This window comes from Microcaecilia unicolor, chromosome 2, assembly GCF_901765095.1.
Source record: "Microcaecilia unicolor chromosome 2, aMicUni1.1, whole genome shotgun sequence".
NCBI lineage: Eukaryota > Metazoa > Chordata > Amphibia > Gymnophiona > Siphonopidae > Microcaecilia > Microcaecilia unicolor.
In genome coordinates this window covers 243,132,832-243,152,308 of record NC_044032.1, presented here as the reverse complement: position 1 = coordinate 243,152,308, position 19,477 = coordinate 243,132,832, and the positions used below count along the sequence as shown (strand labels likewise).

Below are 19,477 nucleotides of genomic sequence, written 5' to 3'. Positions count from 1 at the left end.
CTGTTCTGATGGTTGGCCACATTTTTAAGGGGAAACCCCATATAGGGTTTCTCTTTGAAAATGGGCATGCAAACTGTAGGACATCTTTTGACTTTCATCCAGAATGGAACATAAGAATTTAAACATATTGCTATCAATCTAAATTACTATTTACTTAGGGGGGGGGGGGGGAGGTGTCAGTGTCCTGATTTTTCATAGAAGTATTATAATTTTACTGATCTATATATGTAACATATCAGCTTTTGAAGTAACAGTGCAATCTAAGGAATATTTAATTTGATCCTTAGAGTTAATACGTCACCTGGTTTATTTCATCTACCACTCTGAAAGGGCATCTGTTGAGTTCCTGCAGAGCCATCAGGTACAGCATAGTTGAAACACTGCGTTCTCCTCCACTCTGATGGTGTGGTGTTAGCTCATGCAGCTGGGCACTACTGCGGAATTTTACTCTAATTCTAATTCCATATTTGTCATAGTCCTCCTGTGAAGAAATACAAAATAAAAAACACACACAAAAAAATCAATCATTGGCATTTTTCCTAATGGTGTAAATGCTACACTCCAGTTTCACATACTCTCCTGTCAGATCCACAGTATGTAGTACTTGCACAGCATATGGGGCATATGACCCAAGAATCCACCCAATTTATTTCTTTACAGAAATAAGTAGAGGTCTTTAAACCAGCGTTTCCCAAACTGTGCACCACAGTGACCTCTCTGGGGTGCCATGGCAAATCCTGACCTCCCTCCTGCCCAAACTGCTACTGCCCACAGCAGCGGCAGAAAAACAAAAAAACAAACAAAAAAAAAACAAGCGCAGGACTGCTGCAGCCTTCAAGCATGTGTTGTCAGTTCTGCTAGTCCTCTGCCCCCGGAAATGAAAGATGACATCAGCGGGGGCAGAGGAACCGACAGCACATCCCTGAAGGCTGCTGAGGCCCTGCACTTTTTTTTTTTTTGTCGCGGCCAATGGGGACAGAGAGTAGACGGCATTCGGAACTCAGAGGCGACTGCTAAAGAGGTTGGATGAAAACAGGAGACAGGATGAAGTCAAAAAATTGAAGCCAATAGGTCAATAGTCTGTTTCCATTCCCATTCAAAAAAAAGCAAGCAAACCTATGAGCTGCTGCTTCCGAGTTGTCATTCTTTATTGTTGGTAGCATTTCTTATTTAATCTCTTATATTTTTAAACATGCTGGCTTGTGCAGCATACAGATGTACAATGAGGAAGTATAATAATGGAATAACTTTTCATAGGTAGGATAGTAATTTGTTATAAATCGTAATCAGTGTGTTATTTGGAGGGGCTGGTTATAGGGACACCCTAGCACTGATATATTTGTGCAGATAAAAAGATGGAGATCTGTGTGCCTGGGGGGGCGGAGACCTGTGTGGCTGGGGGGCGGAGGTTGGGGGGGGGGGTGCCACAAAAAGTTGCTCAGACATGAAGGGTGCTGTGAACTGAAAAAGTTTGGGAACCACTGCTTTAAACTATTGGAAACTGGGTGAAGCATACTGAAAGTACTTGTTCCATATGACCTAAGGAGGTTTTAGACAGCATTTAGGGCCTGTGATATGAGCACTGATGTCCACATGTGTCTAATTGTGTGTTTCAGGCTTTAGGGAAGAACAAATGTCAAAGAAAGGGATTCATGGCTATGAGAAACGGCATGAGATTAGAACTGTGGTTCCCCAATACTGCCTCAATTTCAAGTGAGTTTTCATTATGAGAGGTGTAGAAGAATAAGCATACAGAAGACTCTTCCCCCAAAGGAGGAGAAAGACATCCAAGGCTAGCCTGCTGTATGATCCTAGTCTGAAGCAGAACTGAGGGACATTCTTGTTGATGAGAGTGGAAAAATCTATTGAGGGGATGCAACACTCAAAAGATCTTCTGGGCTATGCCTATGTCCAGAAACCACTCTTGAGGTTGCATGACCTGACTCAGCTTGACTGCCAGATAATTGCTATTCCCCACCAGCTAAGTGGCTCTGAGGAACATCCCAAATGAGATATGACCCATTTCCACATCCTAATCATTGAGGAGTCATGACCGGTGGTACATCCTGCAGGTTCCCCCTGGCTTGTGACCATTGAGAAGACGGGGTTCATTGAGCTTGCCTCAAACTGAGGTGTGCAATGGGAGTTACATGCACAATGGAAGCTATGTGGCCTACCACGCCAATAACTGCTTGTGTAACTACCAAAGTCTGAGATTCTATCCACTGCTGCAGGAATCATGTCTAGCAGGACTCCTATGAACTCCAATCATTAAGATGGGCCAAGTTGGGATTTGGGATAATTTATGATAAACCCTAGTAGTTCCAGCAACTGAATGGTCATGCGCATTGATTCATTTGCCCGTTTCTCTGATGTGCTCCTGACCAGCCAATCATCTTGATCTGTTGTGTCAGAAAGGGGGGGCTCCCACATCTTCATCTGTACTAGCTTCAGGACTCTGTGCATAGGCACTGTCACAGCCTCCTTTGGGGGATCATCAAACTGGAGGATGTCCAATGTCTCTGCTCTGAGGTCATCCTCGGTTTCCAACTGAAATGAGATGGACTTGATCATCTCCTGTATAAAATCAAAGAAGGAGTGTTCCCCTGGGGAAGATTTTGTCATGGTTGTGGCCGTGCCCTTATGTCCAGACATACTGTTTCTCTGTATCTAGCTCTGTGACCTCTCCAGTCTGTCTTTTTCTTGTTGTTGTTCTTCCTGTTAGCCAAGCATCGCTTTGGTGTCCCTGAGGCCAAGCCTCGATTTGGTTTCCCTGCTTCTGCTTCATTTCCTACTTGTGACATCGTCAGCCTACTCCTTTATAAGGACCCAGGGAGCTTTCCTGCGTTGCCTTTGCAACAGGTCTATTTTGCTTTTTCTTTTTGTACTAATGTTTGATTCTGAGGGAACTGGTCTTCTTGTTATGCTGTGCCTTTGGGCACAGCCTTGAGCCCTGTATGAGTGGTTTTGGTTTGAATCTGTATGGATTACTTCCCTGTTAGGTTTGCTCTCAAGCAAAGCCCTCTTCTGTTTCTCTGTGTGGGCTGCTCTGCTTTAAACCTGTATGGATTACCAGCCTGTTAACTTTGCTCCCAAGCAAAGTCCTGTTTTTCTGTGTGTGTGTGTGTGGTTCTGGTTTAAATCTGAATATATTCTTTCCTTGTTGTCTAGACTCTCCAGCTTAAGCCTGTTCTGTTTCCTTGTGTGGTTTCCCTTGTTACCTTTCACTGTTCAGAGAGCCGGTTGTTGCCAGCCCAGCTGCTTTCCTTGATTACCTTGCTTCCATGCAGCTGGGTGTGCTCTGTCTCTGCCTGCCTTTCCTTTCCCTACCTGGCTGTGGGTGCTGGCTGAGTTCTGGTAAGAACATCATTTGTTTTTCCCTTTGTTTGCTTTAAAACTTTGACTGCAGTGTAAGCCCTGCTTCTTTCTGACTTGTATATTAGAAGCAGCCCTTCCCTTTAGCCTGCTTTAACTCTTTGTCTGCTGTGTTTGTCTCCTGATTCTTGTCATTCTTGCTCCTTATCTGTTTGTGCATTTAAAGGCAGCTTTCCCTGTTTGCTTGCTTTTCCCTTTGTCTCTAGTGACTGTTATTTGACACTGTGGCACAGCCCTGTGTATTCCTATAAGTGGCTTCCCTTTATCCTTGAGTGCTGTCTGGCACAGCCTTGTGTATTCTTATGAGTGGCTTTCCTTTACCTTTGAGTCCTGAATGACCAGCCTTGTGCATTCTTGTGAGTGGATTCCCTTGATCCTTGAGTGGCACAGCCTTGTGTATTCCTATAGGTGGTTTCCTTTTACCCTTGAGTGCTGTATGGTACAGCTTTGTGTATTCCTATGAGTGGCTTTCCTTTTTCCTTGAGTGCCTGGTGGCACACCCTTGAGTATTCCTTTGAGTGGCTTCCCTCTTTCCTGAGTGCTGTATGGTACAGCTTAGAGTGTTCCTTCATTAGTGGCTTTCCTTATCCTTGAGTTGAGTTTTTCCTGTGTGCTTTCTGTTTGAGTTCTCTCTGTGAGGTTCCTGGTTGTGTTTGAGTGGATTGCTTTTTCGTTTAGCTGTGACTACTAGCGCAGCATTGAGCGGTCTCTCTGCATGGCACGAGTGGGCTGTTTTTCCATTTAGCTGTGTCTACTAGCACAGTCCTGTGCATCATCTCTGTTTGATTCTGTTTGAGTGGGTGGTTCTTCTGTTTGCTGTGACTACTAGCTCAGCCTTGAGCTGCCTCACTGTGTGGCACAAGTGGAAAGTTCTTCCATTTAGCTGGGACTACTAGCTCAGCCTTGAGCTACCTCTCTGTTTGATTTCTGTTTCTTGGTTAGGATTATTCGTTTATAGCTGTGGATCTAGCACAGCGCAGGGTGTCCTCTCTGTTTGGTTCTGTTTGTGCTTGAGTGGGTGGTTCTTCTGTTTAGCTAGGACTACTAGCCCAGCCCTGTGCTACCTCTCTGTGTGATGTCTGTTTGACTTGGTTAGGACTATTCATTTATAGTTAGGGTTCTAAGCCCAGTCCTGTGCTTCCTTCCTGTGTGGTTTTCTTATCTTTTACTTGTGGTTTCTACCATGTGAGTCTAAGTGGGGTTGTCTTTTCCCCTTCAGTTTCTTTGTGCCTGTGTGTAGGGTCTTTTGACCCCTTGTTTGTGGCTCTGTTTAGTGTAGTGTGTGTGCACTGCTTGAGTAGTACTTGTTCAAGAGATTCCGTTCTGTTTCTTTTCCCTTCCCTCTGGTATGATTTGGTTCCAGTTCGGCCGTGAGGCCTGTATGCTTGGACTCTGTAAGAGTGGGTTCTAGATCGGCCTTGTGGCCCGCCTGAGTGGTCTATCTCCCTTTTCTGGTGGTGCTTGTTGCTTGTCTTGAGTGTGCCCTGTCTATTTGCCATGTCTGGTACCTTGTTTGTATTCAGTGCCTGGTTCACCTCTGCTCTGCGCCTCCCCAGAGGACTTGTCTGCTGCAGCCTGGCTGCAGCCCAAGGGCTCACCATCCCGGGTTCCGTGACAGATTTCCACCTCTCATGTGGTGGGAAGGGATCTGAGAGAAGACCAAGGGACCCCTCCTCTAAGAAGACCTCTAGTGCCTCCTCAGATGCTCAGGAGCGTTCAGAATCTGACGCATAAAAATACTTCCCTGGAGATGTCTGAATCTCTGTCTACCTAATAAGTCTTTAAATAAACTTGAAAACTTGATACCTCGAATGACTGACACCATGGTCAGGCCTGGACCTGGGGTGTTGAGACATCAAGGACTTCTGGTCTGTAGGAGAAGATTCTTCACCCAAAGGGCTGAATACTCATACTGGCACAGAGTGCACCAATCCTGATGCCCTTCGAGACCTCAGTGTTGACGCATTATCTGCAGGCACTGCATGGATTTTGAAAATGGACTGTATCATCTCCAACTTTGGCACGATTGCCTTTGATTCCATAGTTTCTCGCCATGCAAAGAAGCATTCCATGCGTTCCTCAAATCTACTTACAATACGTTCCTCAAGGGATGCCATCAACAAAGACTAGGCCTCAGAAGGTACGGTCACATCCTTCAGAGACACCTTAGGTATATTGGGGGCAGGGTCTTGGGTCCCTGGAGGCTGACGTGCCCTGTTCAATGTCAAGGAGGGCTAGCAACCCTCACTTCAAGGATGCTTTGAGGGCACTGGTGACCTTGGGTACTTGATGCTCTCAGAACTGTGCTTCAAGGGGAACGATGTCAGTGCACTTTGTCCTTGCTCGACATCCCACAACAGCATCCCTGAAGTACATAAATGCATAAGTGTTGCCACACTGGGACAGTCCAAAGGTCCATCAAGCCCAGTATTGTGTTTCCAACAGTGGCCAATCCAGGTCACAAGTACCTAGCAAGATCCCAAAACAGTACATTTTATGCTACTTATCCTACAAATAAGCAAGATCCCAAAACAGTACATTTTATGCTACTTATCCTACAAATAAGCAATGGATTTTCCAAAGTCCATTTTAATAATGACTTATGGGCTTTTCTTCTAGGAAGATATCCAAACCTTTTTCAAACCCCACTAAGCTAACTGCTTTTACCATATTCTCTGGCAATGAATTCCAGAGTTTAATTACACGTTGAGTGAAGAAATATTTTCTCCGATTTGTTTTAAATTTACTACTTTGTAGCTTCATTGTGAGCCCCCTAATGCTAGTATTTTTGGAAACAGTAAACAAGTGATTCACGTCTACTTATTCCACTCGGTATTTTATATACCTCTATCAAATCTCTCCTCAGCCGTCTTTTCTCCAAGCTAAAGAGCAGCCCTAGCCATTTCAGTCTTTCCTCATAGGGAAGTCGTCCCATCCCCTTTATCATTTTTGTTGCCCTTCTCTGTACCTTTTCTAATTCCAGTATATATTTCTTGCAATGCGGTGACCAGAATTGCCCACAGTATTCAAGATGCAGTCGCACCATGGAGAAATACAAAGGCATTATAACATCCTTGTTTTTATTTTCCATTCCTTTCCTAATAATGCCTAACATTCTATTTGCTTTCTTTGCCGCCGCAAAATACTGAGCAGAGGGTTTCAAAGTATCGTCAACCTTGCATTGCGTAGCTATAGTTCGGGTTCCTCTTTCCCACATGCATCACTTTGCACTTGGCTCACATTAAACGTCATCTGCCATTTGGATACCCAGTTTCCCAGTCTTGTAAAGTCATCTTGCAAGTTTTCACTATCCTCTTGCGATTTAACAACTTTGAATAACTTTGTGTCATCAGCAAATTTAACTACCTCACTAGTTATTCCCATATCTAGATCATTTATAAATATGTTAAAAAGCAGCGGACCCAGCACAGACCCCTGGGGAACCCCACTATCAAACCAAAAACAAAAAAGGAGGAACAAACCTCACAAAACCGTGAGAAGTACAAAGGAAACAGTGAGGTGGATCCAAGGAGGATAACAATGAAGTCTTTATTGGGGTTGCCTTAAAATATGCCCCGACACGGCCGTGTTTTGGCCCGAAGGCCTGCCTCGGGTGTCTTGATGGATCTACATAAAAAAAGACATGGATATACATTGTCTGTTGACTAAAATAATACATAAAGAACTTTTTGGCAATGAACATACAAAAATAAAAAATATAAAAAAATACATACCATCATATAACACACAATTTTTAAGGATTAACTTTAAGTATTTTTATTGTATTTAAATTGGTTTATATATTTCTTTATATATTAGTATTTTTTGTGATTGCAATTTTGAGGCAGCCCTTCGAGCCGAAACACGGCCATGTCGGGTCGTATTTTAAAGGCAACCCCAATAAAGACTTCATTGTTATCCTCCTTGGATCCACCTCACTGTTTTGTTTGAACCCCACTAATAACCCTTCTCCATTGAGAATACTGACCATTTAACCCTACGCTTCATTTTCTATCCTTTATCCTCGACACTGAAGAGGATGAGGTTGAATCCTTTCTCTTCTTGGGGGAGATCGGAGGATGCTGCCCTGATGGTCTCCATCAATGCTTGATATCAAGATAGGTCAAGAGCCCCTTGATGTTGATATGTTCCCAGTGTCTGATGCAGTTCTAAAACCATGGAGACTGATGATCCCAATGTAAATGTTGATGGACTGAACTTCTTGGCACCAAAAATTGTTTTACACTACTTCTCATGACCTTTGATGCCTCTCCTTAACATCTACAAATATAGTTTACAAGAGGCATCATGACTGAGACTCAGGTATTGTAGGCACCAGTTACAGGTGCCCATAATGGACTTGGTCCTGTTGTTCTGGGTACACTTCTTAAAGCCACTGGTAGCTTTCTGCTGGAACATGGGAAAAGTAGCCACAGCAAAACCAAACGCGCACATGTGAAAAAAGTACCTGGATAGCTGCCCAAAGTCTAGGAGGGCCTAGTGGACTACATAAACAAAAATTAAAATTAAAAAGTGCCAAAAAACCTATCTAAGGGGAAAATTACTGGGGATTAAGGCCCCACATGGTTCAGACAGGACTTACACACCATAACAGGCAAATTCTGAAGAAAAAAATCTCTTCACAACTAAACCTCAAGCACTAACAAGGAAAGCTAACTAGTAAGTCTCTACTGCTCTGCAGAAAAAAACGAGACTGATCAGGTCCCATGCAACAGTGGCAGGAGGGAAGGTTCTCATGTGCATCAATGTTTTCAAAAGCTTCCTGAAAATGACCTGGGAAACTCTCCCATGTGGGCTCTGTTGGATGATATCACCTCCCTCTGTGAGAATATAGTATCCTGCTTGTCCTCATAGAATTAAAAGGGAATAAAACCCAACTGGTTTTGATTCATCTGACAGTCAAAACGAAAAAGAAGAAGCTGCTAAAAATTGTTTAGAAAGCTACAGAATTTATTTTATGTATTTTTTTTTCATTTATAGCCCATCTATTAACTATGTGGGTTCCAATAAAAACATTTACAATAAAATTACAAAGACCAAACATAAAATCCTAACTTTCTTACCTCATTTTCTGTGTGTAGATCAACTTCTCCTGCACATTGCATGGAACTAAAAAATAAACTGAATTTTTCATTGATTTGTTCTACTAGCTGTTTCAGAGGGTTCAGCCACTTTTCTTTTACCTGAAAACAAGCACAAATGAGTTAAAATCATTGGACTAGTACTGCAGCATTCTATGAATATTTGCATCAATAGGATCATTTAAAAGTCATCTACGAAGTATAAATCAGGCTTTAGATATAAAATTCTCAAACTAGCCTTCTGTAGGACAGTGTACATTAACATCAACTGCCAAGTTCAAAATGATTTTATTATTGCAAACTGCAGGAGAATCAAACAGAAGCCAGACATGGACATACTTCACCCAAACACAGGCTGCATCACTGTCAAATGGATAACAAAATCACAAAAATGAAAATCATAAAAACATATCTATCTATCTAAACTAATATCAATCAAGTATAAAATCTACTACTACTAATCATTTCTACAGTGCTAACAAACATACACAGCGCTGTACAGATTATTTGCAGGTACTTTCTCTGTCATTACAGGGCTCACAATCTAAGTTTTGGTACCTGGGGCAATGGAGGGTTAAGTGACTTGCCCAAGGTCACAAGGAGCTGCAGTGGGAATCGAACCCAGGTTGCCAGGATCAAAGCCTGCTGCACTAACCATTAGGTCACTCCTCCATACAAACTAAAAGAAAACAATGAAACTATAAAAACGATATTGCGTGACTCTGGGCAAGTCACTTAACCCTACATTGCCCCATGTAAGCCGCATTGAGCCTGCCATGAGTGAGAAAGCGCGGGGTACAAATGTAACAAAAAAAAATAAAATAAAAGACAACAATACTGCTTCACACAAAAAGCATAAAACATACTGAAAAAGTATCGCTAAAATTATGAAAGGAAATTCAACATGTAAATCTAAAGGATGTTACTGGTGCATACTAGAAAAAGAAATATGAAACAGCACTTCCTTCAAAGTTAATAAGCTAGTCCATATAAACCTAAACATTGAAAAATATAAACAATACAAAACACATTCAATGAGACATTAGACTTATCAGTATTAAAAGAATTTGTAAAGAACTCAAAGCCAGATTCTCCCTCCAAGCTCAATGTTTCAACCGGAATGAATACCTGTGCTTCAGCCTAGTTTATAGGCATTTACAAAGGTGCTTGATTCAAAAATATAAAAAAAAGTTCTAAATAGAACTTTTTAAAAGCATTGAATAGGTACTCTGGTGACATCACGTGGATGAGCAGGAGGGCTCAGACCACTGATCTTCGGCCCTGATGACTTAACACCCCAATTTTAGCTGGTTCAGGGGAAATAATCAAGGAGCAGCCAAGACCTAGGAGGTACCTGAATTCCTCTTCTATGGCCTTTAATCTTCCTAGGCACAACCGTGAAAAGACCCGTGTAGCGGATTCTAAAATGGCAGACATGGCTTGCTCACCTGAGGCATCCATGAGATCTGCTTGGACTATGGAAATCTCCAAAGAAGTGATGGTGTTTATGGAGAAGTCCTGGGACAAAAGGTTTCAGACATTATATGACAAAATGGAATCCTTGGAGAATAGGATGGAGATCCTCCACACCGATGTGGGAGTATTCCAAGTTCAGTTGGTTGAGGTGGAAGACACAGCACAGGAAGCTGGTAGGGAATGAGCAGAGATTTTGAAATGGCTTGAGGCAGTAGAAGGAAAAATTGATAACTTGGAAAACTGGATGCGCAGAAACAATTTGTGCCTGGATGATGTACCAGAGTCTGTGACAGACCAGGAACTGCATGTTTGTTTTTAGAAACACTGCATACCCTTCTATCAGGCCCCCTCCACAATGAGGTTGAGGGTGCCCTGAGGTCAACAGTGGTCAACGTCTCAACTTTGTGAACAAGTTGGCCATTTTGTCTGCCATGAGAATGGGGAAATCACTAGAGTACTAGGAGAATACTCTGCTTTCAAGATTACACGGTAATATAGCAGATTACAGCAGATAAAGACCTGAGCAGTCCATCCAGTCTGCCCAGTAATCACACGTTATCAATGCATAATTAAACCATGTGGTATAAAATACTTCATCCTGGTCTTTCTTTGCCATAGACTGTAGAAGTCCTGGCACTGTCCTTATGTTCCAATTACTGGAGTTGCTGTCAAAGTCTACTCCAGCCTATCCCAATCTGTCTTGTCATATATGTAATAGAAGTCTGTCCGGCACTGGCCTTAGTTCAGCCAGAATCATCGTCTAAGCACCACTGAGCTTCCAGAAAACTACTAATTGACTGACAAAGCAGAAGTATGAATGGCTCTCATCTTCAAGAAGCTTTACATGACATAATGGTAGAATAGTGATTGGTCAAGTATTTGCTTTTTTAAAATAAACATTTTCTGAGGCAGCAGTAGGTGAAATGGGGGCCTTCAGGGTTTTGCAGATAAAACTGAATATTGATATAGGTAAGCTACTCAAATGTAATGAAACAATCAAATGTTATCACGACAAGTTTATGATCAGAAATGATAACTTTCTGCCCTTTAAGCCATTTAGCTAGAGAACTGAAAAAACGTTTGAGGTCTTTTCGCCTCTGACCTTTATGGAATGATTTACCCTTGTTTATGGCCGTTGCATAAAATTAGGTGAATTATTTAAAGATAATGGTGTAACTGAACGTAAGAAAAGCCATGCTGAGTCAGACCAAGTTCCACCGAGTCCAGCATCCTGTCTCTGACAGTTGATAGCCTGGGTTACAAGTATCCCACAGATCCCAAAAGGTACATCAGATTTCTCATACCTCATTTCCAGAGATAAGGAATGGCTTTGCCAACCTGTCTGTCTAACCATTTTAATAGACTTCTTCTAGAACATGTCCAAACCTTTTGAACCCAGGTAAGTTAACTGCCTTGGCCAATAAGAGATTCCACAGCTTAATTAGGGGCTGAATGAATGAAAACAAATGGTAGAAAATGTCCTATCTGCTGGTTGTTTCATGGAGTGCTCTCTTGTACTAGTTGAAAGGTTGAACAACTGGTTCCTTATTTAAACCTCCCACACCACTTGATTTTATAAACTTCTACCATATCGCCTCTCAGTCATTTTTCTAAATTGAATAGTCCTAACTTATTTTAGTCTTGAGAGGTGTTCCATCCCCTATATCATTTTTGTCATATTTTCTGAATCTAATTGCACTATATTCTTTTTAAAATGGAGCTACTAGAATTGCACACAATACTCAAGTTGTAGTTGTACAAGAGACCTATACAGCGGCATAATAGGTTTATTCTCTCCTCCAGAGTATATGAGTAGCCTAATGGCGAGAACAGAGGCTGGGCAACGAGGGAATCCCAATGTCACTCTCTTGATATCTCAGACAAGTCCCTCAACCTTCCATTCCCTCAGGTACAAACCTAGATTGCAAGCCTTATGAAAACAGAAAAATATTGACTGTAGACAAGGTAACTAGACTTGAACTTCTGAGAAACGCATGTATTAAATCCAGTTCTCTCTCTCATCTCATAAGTACATAAGTATTGCCATACTGGGACAGACCGAAGGTCCATCAAGCCCAGCATCTTGTTTCTAACAGTAGCCAATCCAGATCACAAGTACCTGGCAAGATCCCAAAAAAGTACAATACATTTTCTGCTGCTTATCCTAGAAATAAGCAGTGAATTTTCCCCAAGTCCATTTTAATAATGGTCTATGGACTTTTCCTTTAGAAGGCCATCCAAACTTTTTTTAAACCCCACTAAGGTAACTGCTTTTACTACATTCTGTGGCAACGAATTCCAGAGTTTAATCACATGTTGAGTGAAGAAATATTTTCTCCGACTTGTTTTAAATTTATTACTTTGTAGCTTCATGATGTGCCCCCTAGTCCTAGTTTTTTCTGAATAACCCCAAAATTACATTTAGCATTCATGACACATTCTGCTGAAAATTTCAACATACTGCCCACAATGACCTCGGTACCTTTTCTTAGCTAGTGACTCCTAACTCAGAACCCAACATTTTGCACCTGTAGTTGAAATTATTTTTCCCTATATGCAGCAGTTTGTACATGTCTGCACTAAATTTCATCTGTCATTTAGATACCCATTTACAAGTTTGTACAATAAAGAGCTGCTGTATATGGACTATTTGCTCATCTGTCTGGTACTTGGCACCATATTTTACTACTAGTTGTGCATTGTGGGCCTCCTTTTGGTTTTTTTTCTTGCCGTTTATGACTTTCAATACATCATTTCTTTTTCCAGAAGAGCATTAAACAGAGCAGCTTTCAGTACTAACCTTGGGGAGTTCTACTACTGACCCCTTTTCCATTTGAAAAACTGACCACTTAGCACTACTGTTTGCTGTCTTTTAGCCAGTTCCTAATCAAACTGGTGATTACCTCCTATTCCCTGATGTCTTACATTTCCTTACTAATAAGAGAGCTTTGTTAAAGTCATCTGAAACTCCAAAAACACTATCACTCAACTCACCCTTATCCACACATTTGCTTACACCTTAAAAAAAATCTAAACTTATACCGACTTACTCCTATTAAGTTGTATTTATGCAATCAGATGGAGGGAGGGGGTTGGTGGTGAGAGGGAGAGGGGTTATTTCACAAGTGTCAGCTCAGTGCAAGAATTCTCCCCCATATGTACAAAACTCTTCCAAAGGAAAGTGAAGTTTGCTTTGTTGTACCCTGCAAAGCTGTGCGTAACTGACGGGCAAACAGTTTTTTGATACTGAGCAAGCAACTCAAGTATACCTGGTGGAACTGACCACTAGATAAGGTACTTCCTGACTGAAGGGTGGAACTCAGAACAAGAGCACTGTTGTGTGCTGTTCAATATATGGGCTTCATTGAATGCAGTCTCCTATAGTTGTAAATTGATACATATTAGTTTTGATTGTTACGCGTATGAAAAATATTTTTAATAGAGCTGCATTTCTGAAGTAGGCTGTGAAAACTGTACGGCTGTTTATAGCTATTCTGTATGCTGTTTTAGATTCTCTAATTTGTAATTTGTCAATTTGTATTTTGTATTTCATATTTTTTCATTACTTTTTATTCTTTATTTAGGGCTACATTTTGATTAAAATTTGTAATCACAATTAATCACGTGATTCAAGGTATGTTATTTTTTCCCCCCACTGGAGCCTGCTTGCTGTCGGAGAATCAAGCTATATGGGTGTGTGCCTTGCTACCTTTTAGCATATGTAAACTAAATAACGTGTAAAAATAGTTATTACCAATTGGGTATTATTTCATTCTCATTGTCTTACACTGTCTACCACTTAATGTTGTTCTGTGCTTGATCCCTGGCTAGTGTTGCCAGCTGCATATCCCATATAATAATTTGCACTTCCAACGTTCCATCGCTGTCTGGCTGCCTGGGTTCGTAACATCTTATGACGTCAGCCAGCCTCCAGCATTCCATTCCCCCTCACTGCCCCGCCCTCGCGTCAAAACGTAATGACGTCAGAGGGCAGAACAGTGAGAGGGAAGGGAACGTGGAGGCGAGCTGACATCAGGATGTTACCAACGGAAAGAAAGCCAGCCAGGCCAGCCAAAAAACGATGAGGTATGAAGGAAGAGAGAATCGCGGCACATCGAGGAGAGGGCAGGGCAGAGCAGAATCAATGGACATGGATGGGATGGGAGAAGAGGACAGGAGAGAAGAGAATCCTGGGACACGGATGGGAGGGCAGGGAAGAGGAGAATCGCTGGACATGGAAGGGAGGGAAGAATCGCTGGACAGGGAGGGGAGGGCAGGGGAGAGACAAAAATCGCTTACATTAGAGTCTTCCTAGGGCCCGTTTCATTGTTGAGGAAACGGGTCGGGTTCCACTAATGTATATATCTATTGTTTCATTAGCATGTCCATATTTTAGTTTTTTCTTGAATTGTGTTATAATTTGTAATGTACAAAGCTCAATAAGTATTCCACAATTTTGGTCCTATAATATAAAAAATGGAAGATATATACTCTTCCAGTCAAACAAGGCGGTAAGACAAGGCAGTAAGATGGTACATCAAGGAGGCTCTTCTGAGAGGGTCTCAGGGAACGTGTTGGTTGGTAAAACCTCAAAGTATAGCACAGCCTAGGAGAAACATAGTTGAGAGCCTTAAAAACAAGCAACAAAATCTTAAAGTCAATGTGACACTGAACAGGTAACCAGTGTAATGATTTCAGAATTGGAGAGATGTGACTAAAATGAGAAGTGCATGTAATCACTCTAGCTATGATATAATATTATTGAGACGCTAGCATGACCTTACAGCGAGGAAGAGAAGTAAAATGAGAAAACATTAATCACAAAATTTATTTTACAAAACCGTTTTATAATTTATGTTTACCAGTTGCAATGCTACTAGGTATACAGTACAGTATGTACTTTTTCTGATTTTGTAGCACTCCAATCATGCTACAGAATGTGCTATAGTGCCACTAATAAAGAATTTTTGAAAATCGGGAACTCTATGGGGCTCCTATTCAAAGCACTTGGACTTACTTACAAAGTTCCGTAGGTTACTATCAGGCTTATTTTCGAAAGAGAAGGGCACACATCTTTCGACACAAACCGGGAGATGGGCGTCCTTCTCCCAGGGTCGCCCAAATCGGCATAATCGAAAGCCAATTTTGGGCATCCTCAACTGCTTTCCGTCGCGAGGACGACCAAAGTTCACGGGGGCATGTCAGAAGCGTAGTGAAGGCGGGACTGGGGCATGCCAAACACATGGGAATCCTCGACCCATAATGGAAAAAAAGAAGGGTGTCCCTGACGAGCACTTGGGCAACTTTACTTGGTCCATTTTTTGTTACGACCAAGCCTCAAAAAGCTGCCCGAACTGACCAGATGACCTTCCCTTACTCCCACAGTGGTCACCAACCTCCTCCCACCCTCAAAAAAAATGTTTAAATATTTTTTTGCCAGCCTCTATGCCAGCCTTAAATGTCATACCCAGCTTCCTGACAGCAGTATGCAGGTCCCTGGAGCAGTTTTAGTGGGTGCAGTGCACTTCAGGCAGGCGGACCCAGGCCCATCCCCCCCCCCCCCCCCCCACCTGTTACACTTGTAGTGGTAAATGTGAGCCCTTCAAAATCTACCACAAACCCACTGTACCCACATGTAGGTGCCCCCCTTCACCCCTTAGGGCTATGGTAGTGGTGTACAGTTATGGGGAGTGGGTTTGGGGGGGGGGGGGGTTGGGGGCTCAGCACCCAAGGTAAGGGAGCTATGCACCTGGGAACAATTTATGAAGTCCACTGCAGTGCCCCCTAGGGTGCCCGGTTGGTGTCCTGGCATGTCAGGAGGACCAGGGCACTATGAATGCTGGCTCCTCCCACGACCAAAGGGCTTGCATTTGGTCGTTTCTGAGATGGGTGTCCTTGGTTTCCATTATCGCCGAAAATCAGAAACGGCCAAGTCTAGGGACGACCATCTCTAAGGATGAACTAAATGTTGAGATTTGGGCGTCCCCAACCGTATTATCAAAACGAAAGATGGACGCCCATCTTGTTTTAATAATACAGGTTTCCCCGCCCCTTCGCCGGGACATCCTGCAAGGACGTCCTCAGGAAAACTTGGCACCTCTTTTGATTATGCCCCTCTATGTAACATTGTAAGTTTAACTGCTTTGAAAATATGCCTCTATGCCTTTGTTTATGCATTTTTAAACGGGTTACCCATTGTTTTCCGTATTATCTAACTTTTCACTTATCCGACACTGGGCTGGTCCCGTTTACGTTAGATAATCGAGACTCTACTTTATTTATATATACATGTATACATACATATTTTCTTCTTTAACTTAGTATGTGGGTTGTTTGAATTTATACATGCATGTTCATTGATTTTATAAGCATGTTTTTATTTTTTGGGTTTTTTTTAGTGCATGCGACCCCCTGAAGTAGGCGGTTTCCCACCGAAACATGGCCCCATGTCAGGTCCCATTTGATGAGTTGCTTTGCCAATAAATATTTCTATAATTATAACTGTATCCTGGAAGTCTTTTGGTCCACCCCTATTTCCTTGCACTTGTTGGACTATACGTAGGGATTTTTGGTTCCTGTTTGCTTTCAGCCGTATCTCTCACTATGAGCCCACTAGGGACACAGAAAAATACCTGCATATAATAATTGTAAACGCTTTGACAGTACCACAGAAAGGCAGTATATCAAATCCCATTACCCACTATCTAGTAAACTGGGGGAGGATGCAATGTCTTTACACATGTAAACTTTTGCAGCAAATCTTGAAGCTTATCCATTTTGCTGTCAGATGGAATGCTTAAATATTTAGGAATATGAATTGCCACTTGATTGCTCTGATACAGACCATACTGAATGATCTTAAAATCTGTAGTCCCTAATCTATTTATCATGATGGGGGATATTAGGTACAACAAAAATGGTATTAATCCCTAAAATTAGTTGCATATAAAGCATGCTCCCCCTTGCAATTAGTTTGGATTCTTATAAAAGCATGGAGAAGTCACTAACTTCCTGTGGAAAAATAAGGTACCTCAGGCAGCACTGAAAAAAATGCAAGCCACCCTGGGCAAAGAGGAGGGGTAAACTTCCCCAACTTTAGAAAGTATCACGTAGCGTTTATCTTGTAGCAAGGAGGCTCTGAAACCTCAGAGAAATCCATCTGGCTTCTAGTAGAAGACAATTTTACCAGGAATGCTACCTAACCACACAGTCACCTAATCAACAAATTGTGCAATCACACTTCAGGCCTTTAGATATTTACAATACAATGAGATTCTACATTGGAAAACAGCTTGGAGATTTACAGGATCAACCTTGTCTACCTATTTTGTGTGATACCTTGGGTCAACAAAGCCACGAAGCATTTGGATGGTACAAAAACTTTGAGACTTTTCCATAAGGAAAAATCTTTGGAAGGCTTCCATACTATATGGTGTAAAAAGGTCAAAGGAGACCTATCACTCAACCTCTGGTAGCATTTCTGGAAGAACTAGGTACACAGTACAGCTTTGGCATCTCTGAGACAGTCTCTATTTTTCATAGGACACAGGATAGTGTGAACATCAGTCAAACTCCATAAGTTGGATAGATCATCAAAAAGATGTTGGTACTGTATGCTAGATGTTGGCATACAAAAAGGTTGAGAATGGGTGTATACTCCAGGTGCTGCGTTTGTACTTTTTACAGCTCAATTTTATTAAATTGGGTTCATTCACTTGTCATTCACTTTTTACACTTGTTGGATCATCTACTATTCTACTGTCCTGTGGTGTACCCTTTTTGGCAAAACGTTTGGCGACAAATTGAGCTGGTTTCTATGGAACTTTGGAAGGCTAAGTGCTTTGAAAATATGCCTCCATGTTACTGCTGACTTTCTATGTTTCTAATAGCGTTACATGTTGGACACTGTGTGTGTGTGGGGGGGGGGGGGGGGGGGGGGGGGGGGAATTCTATAAATGGCACCTAAAAAAAAGCATGTAGTGGTATTCTCTAAACTATGCCTAAAGTTAGGTGCGGTTTATAGAATAGCACTTAAGTCTAGGGATTGTGCCTACATTTAGGCGCAGCCATTTGCACTAGCAAAAACGTAGTGCTTGTATTTAGGAACGGAGCCCCCCTTATTCTATAATTATGGTGTAACAAAGTCACGCTGTCAATCCATCCTTGGTCCTCATTTCCACCACTCCCCCTTTTCTGACTCATACCTAAATTTATGCATGTACATATTAACTGAATCTAATTAGTGCCAATAACTGCTTGTTAAAAAGCCAATTATTGGCACTAATTACCTTGATATTCAATTAAAATAAGTGCACATTTTTTACCGTTTTATAGAATTAGGGGGTGTATGTTTAACTTAAAACCTAATAAAGAGCTGCCATGTTTCTCTCTATTCACAGTGCGGCAATTGGTCTTCCTACTTTGTTGGATCATGCTATGGTATGGTTGGATGTGCACGGGATTATGGGGGGCTTGGGGGAGGGGAGTAGTTGGCGGTTTCCTGTCAATCTTTATAGTGATTCACACTAAAGGATAGTCCAGAAATGGAAACAATATATGGAGGATAATGCCCTGCATGTTTTGGATCCCATCTTGTTTTGGGAGGCTGCCAAAACGGTGTTGAGGTGGGAAGCCATTGCCTATGTCATTGCTAAACATACCCACTATGCCAAGGAGCTGTTATACCTGGAAAAGCAGGTGGAGCGCTGTAAGAAACTTTGGATAAGCAGCCAGGGTAGCCTTGAATGTAAAGGTGAACGAGAAAATAGTGAAATCCAGATCAGATTGTATAGATACATACTTGGTAGGCTTTTGGCACGTACAGTAACTGATAATGTCCAACTGGCCTCTCTATTTGCACAACATTTTGTAGAGGTATACTACTTAAGAGCTGTACAGTAACTGATAATGTCCAATCGCATAACATTTTGAAAACTTATCAGCAGCAGACTATATACTGCCTGATACTATTCGGGCATATATTTCTTCCTTAGTTCTTTCTCAGGTTCCATCTTCAGCATTGGAATTGATGCATGGACCAGTATCAGCACCTGAGATCCTACTGGCTATTAGGCAGGCCCCCTTGGCATAGACACCAGGCCCAGATGGCTTGACTGCTGAATTTTATAAACTGTTACTGCAGCACATTACGTTGCCATTGGAGGCCTATTATTATTATTTGTTACATTTGTATCCCACAGTTTCCCACCTGTTTGCAGACTCAATATGGCTTACAGAGTACCGTAATAGCGTTCGCCAGTTTCGATATGAACAAATACAAGGTGTAATTGTGTTAGAATAGGGTTCATATATGGTTGATATAATGGAGAACTTAGGGAGAAAGGGGGAAATTGGGTGTGTCCAATACGATTTTTAGTTTTGTTGTGTTGCAGGTTGTCAGTCTTTTATGTTGAATCGGTGGGATATGCCTTCCTGAACAGGTTTGCTTTTAGTTCTTTCTGGAAATTGAGGTGGTCGTACGTTGTTTTTACTATTTTTGGCAGAGCGTTCCATACAATGCACTC

The 19,477-nt window shown here is 41.9% G+C and overlaps 1 protein-coding gene across 1 annotated transcript in view; it reads right to left on the bottom strand.

Annotated features, from left to right (window-relative positions):
• Positions 1 to 19,477, bottom strand: part of SMC5 (structural maintenance of chromosomes 5) — a 201,628-nt gene that overhangs the window by 15,634 nt on the left and 166,517 nt on the right. The window contains 2 exon segments of the mRNA XM_030193855.1: positions 302 to 481; positions 8,460 to 8,579. Coding sequence (XP_030049715.1) covers positions 302 to 481; positions 8,460 to 8,579 — 300 coding nt within the window.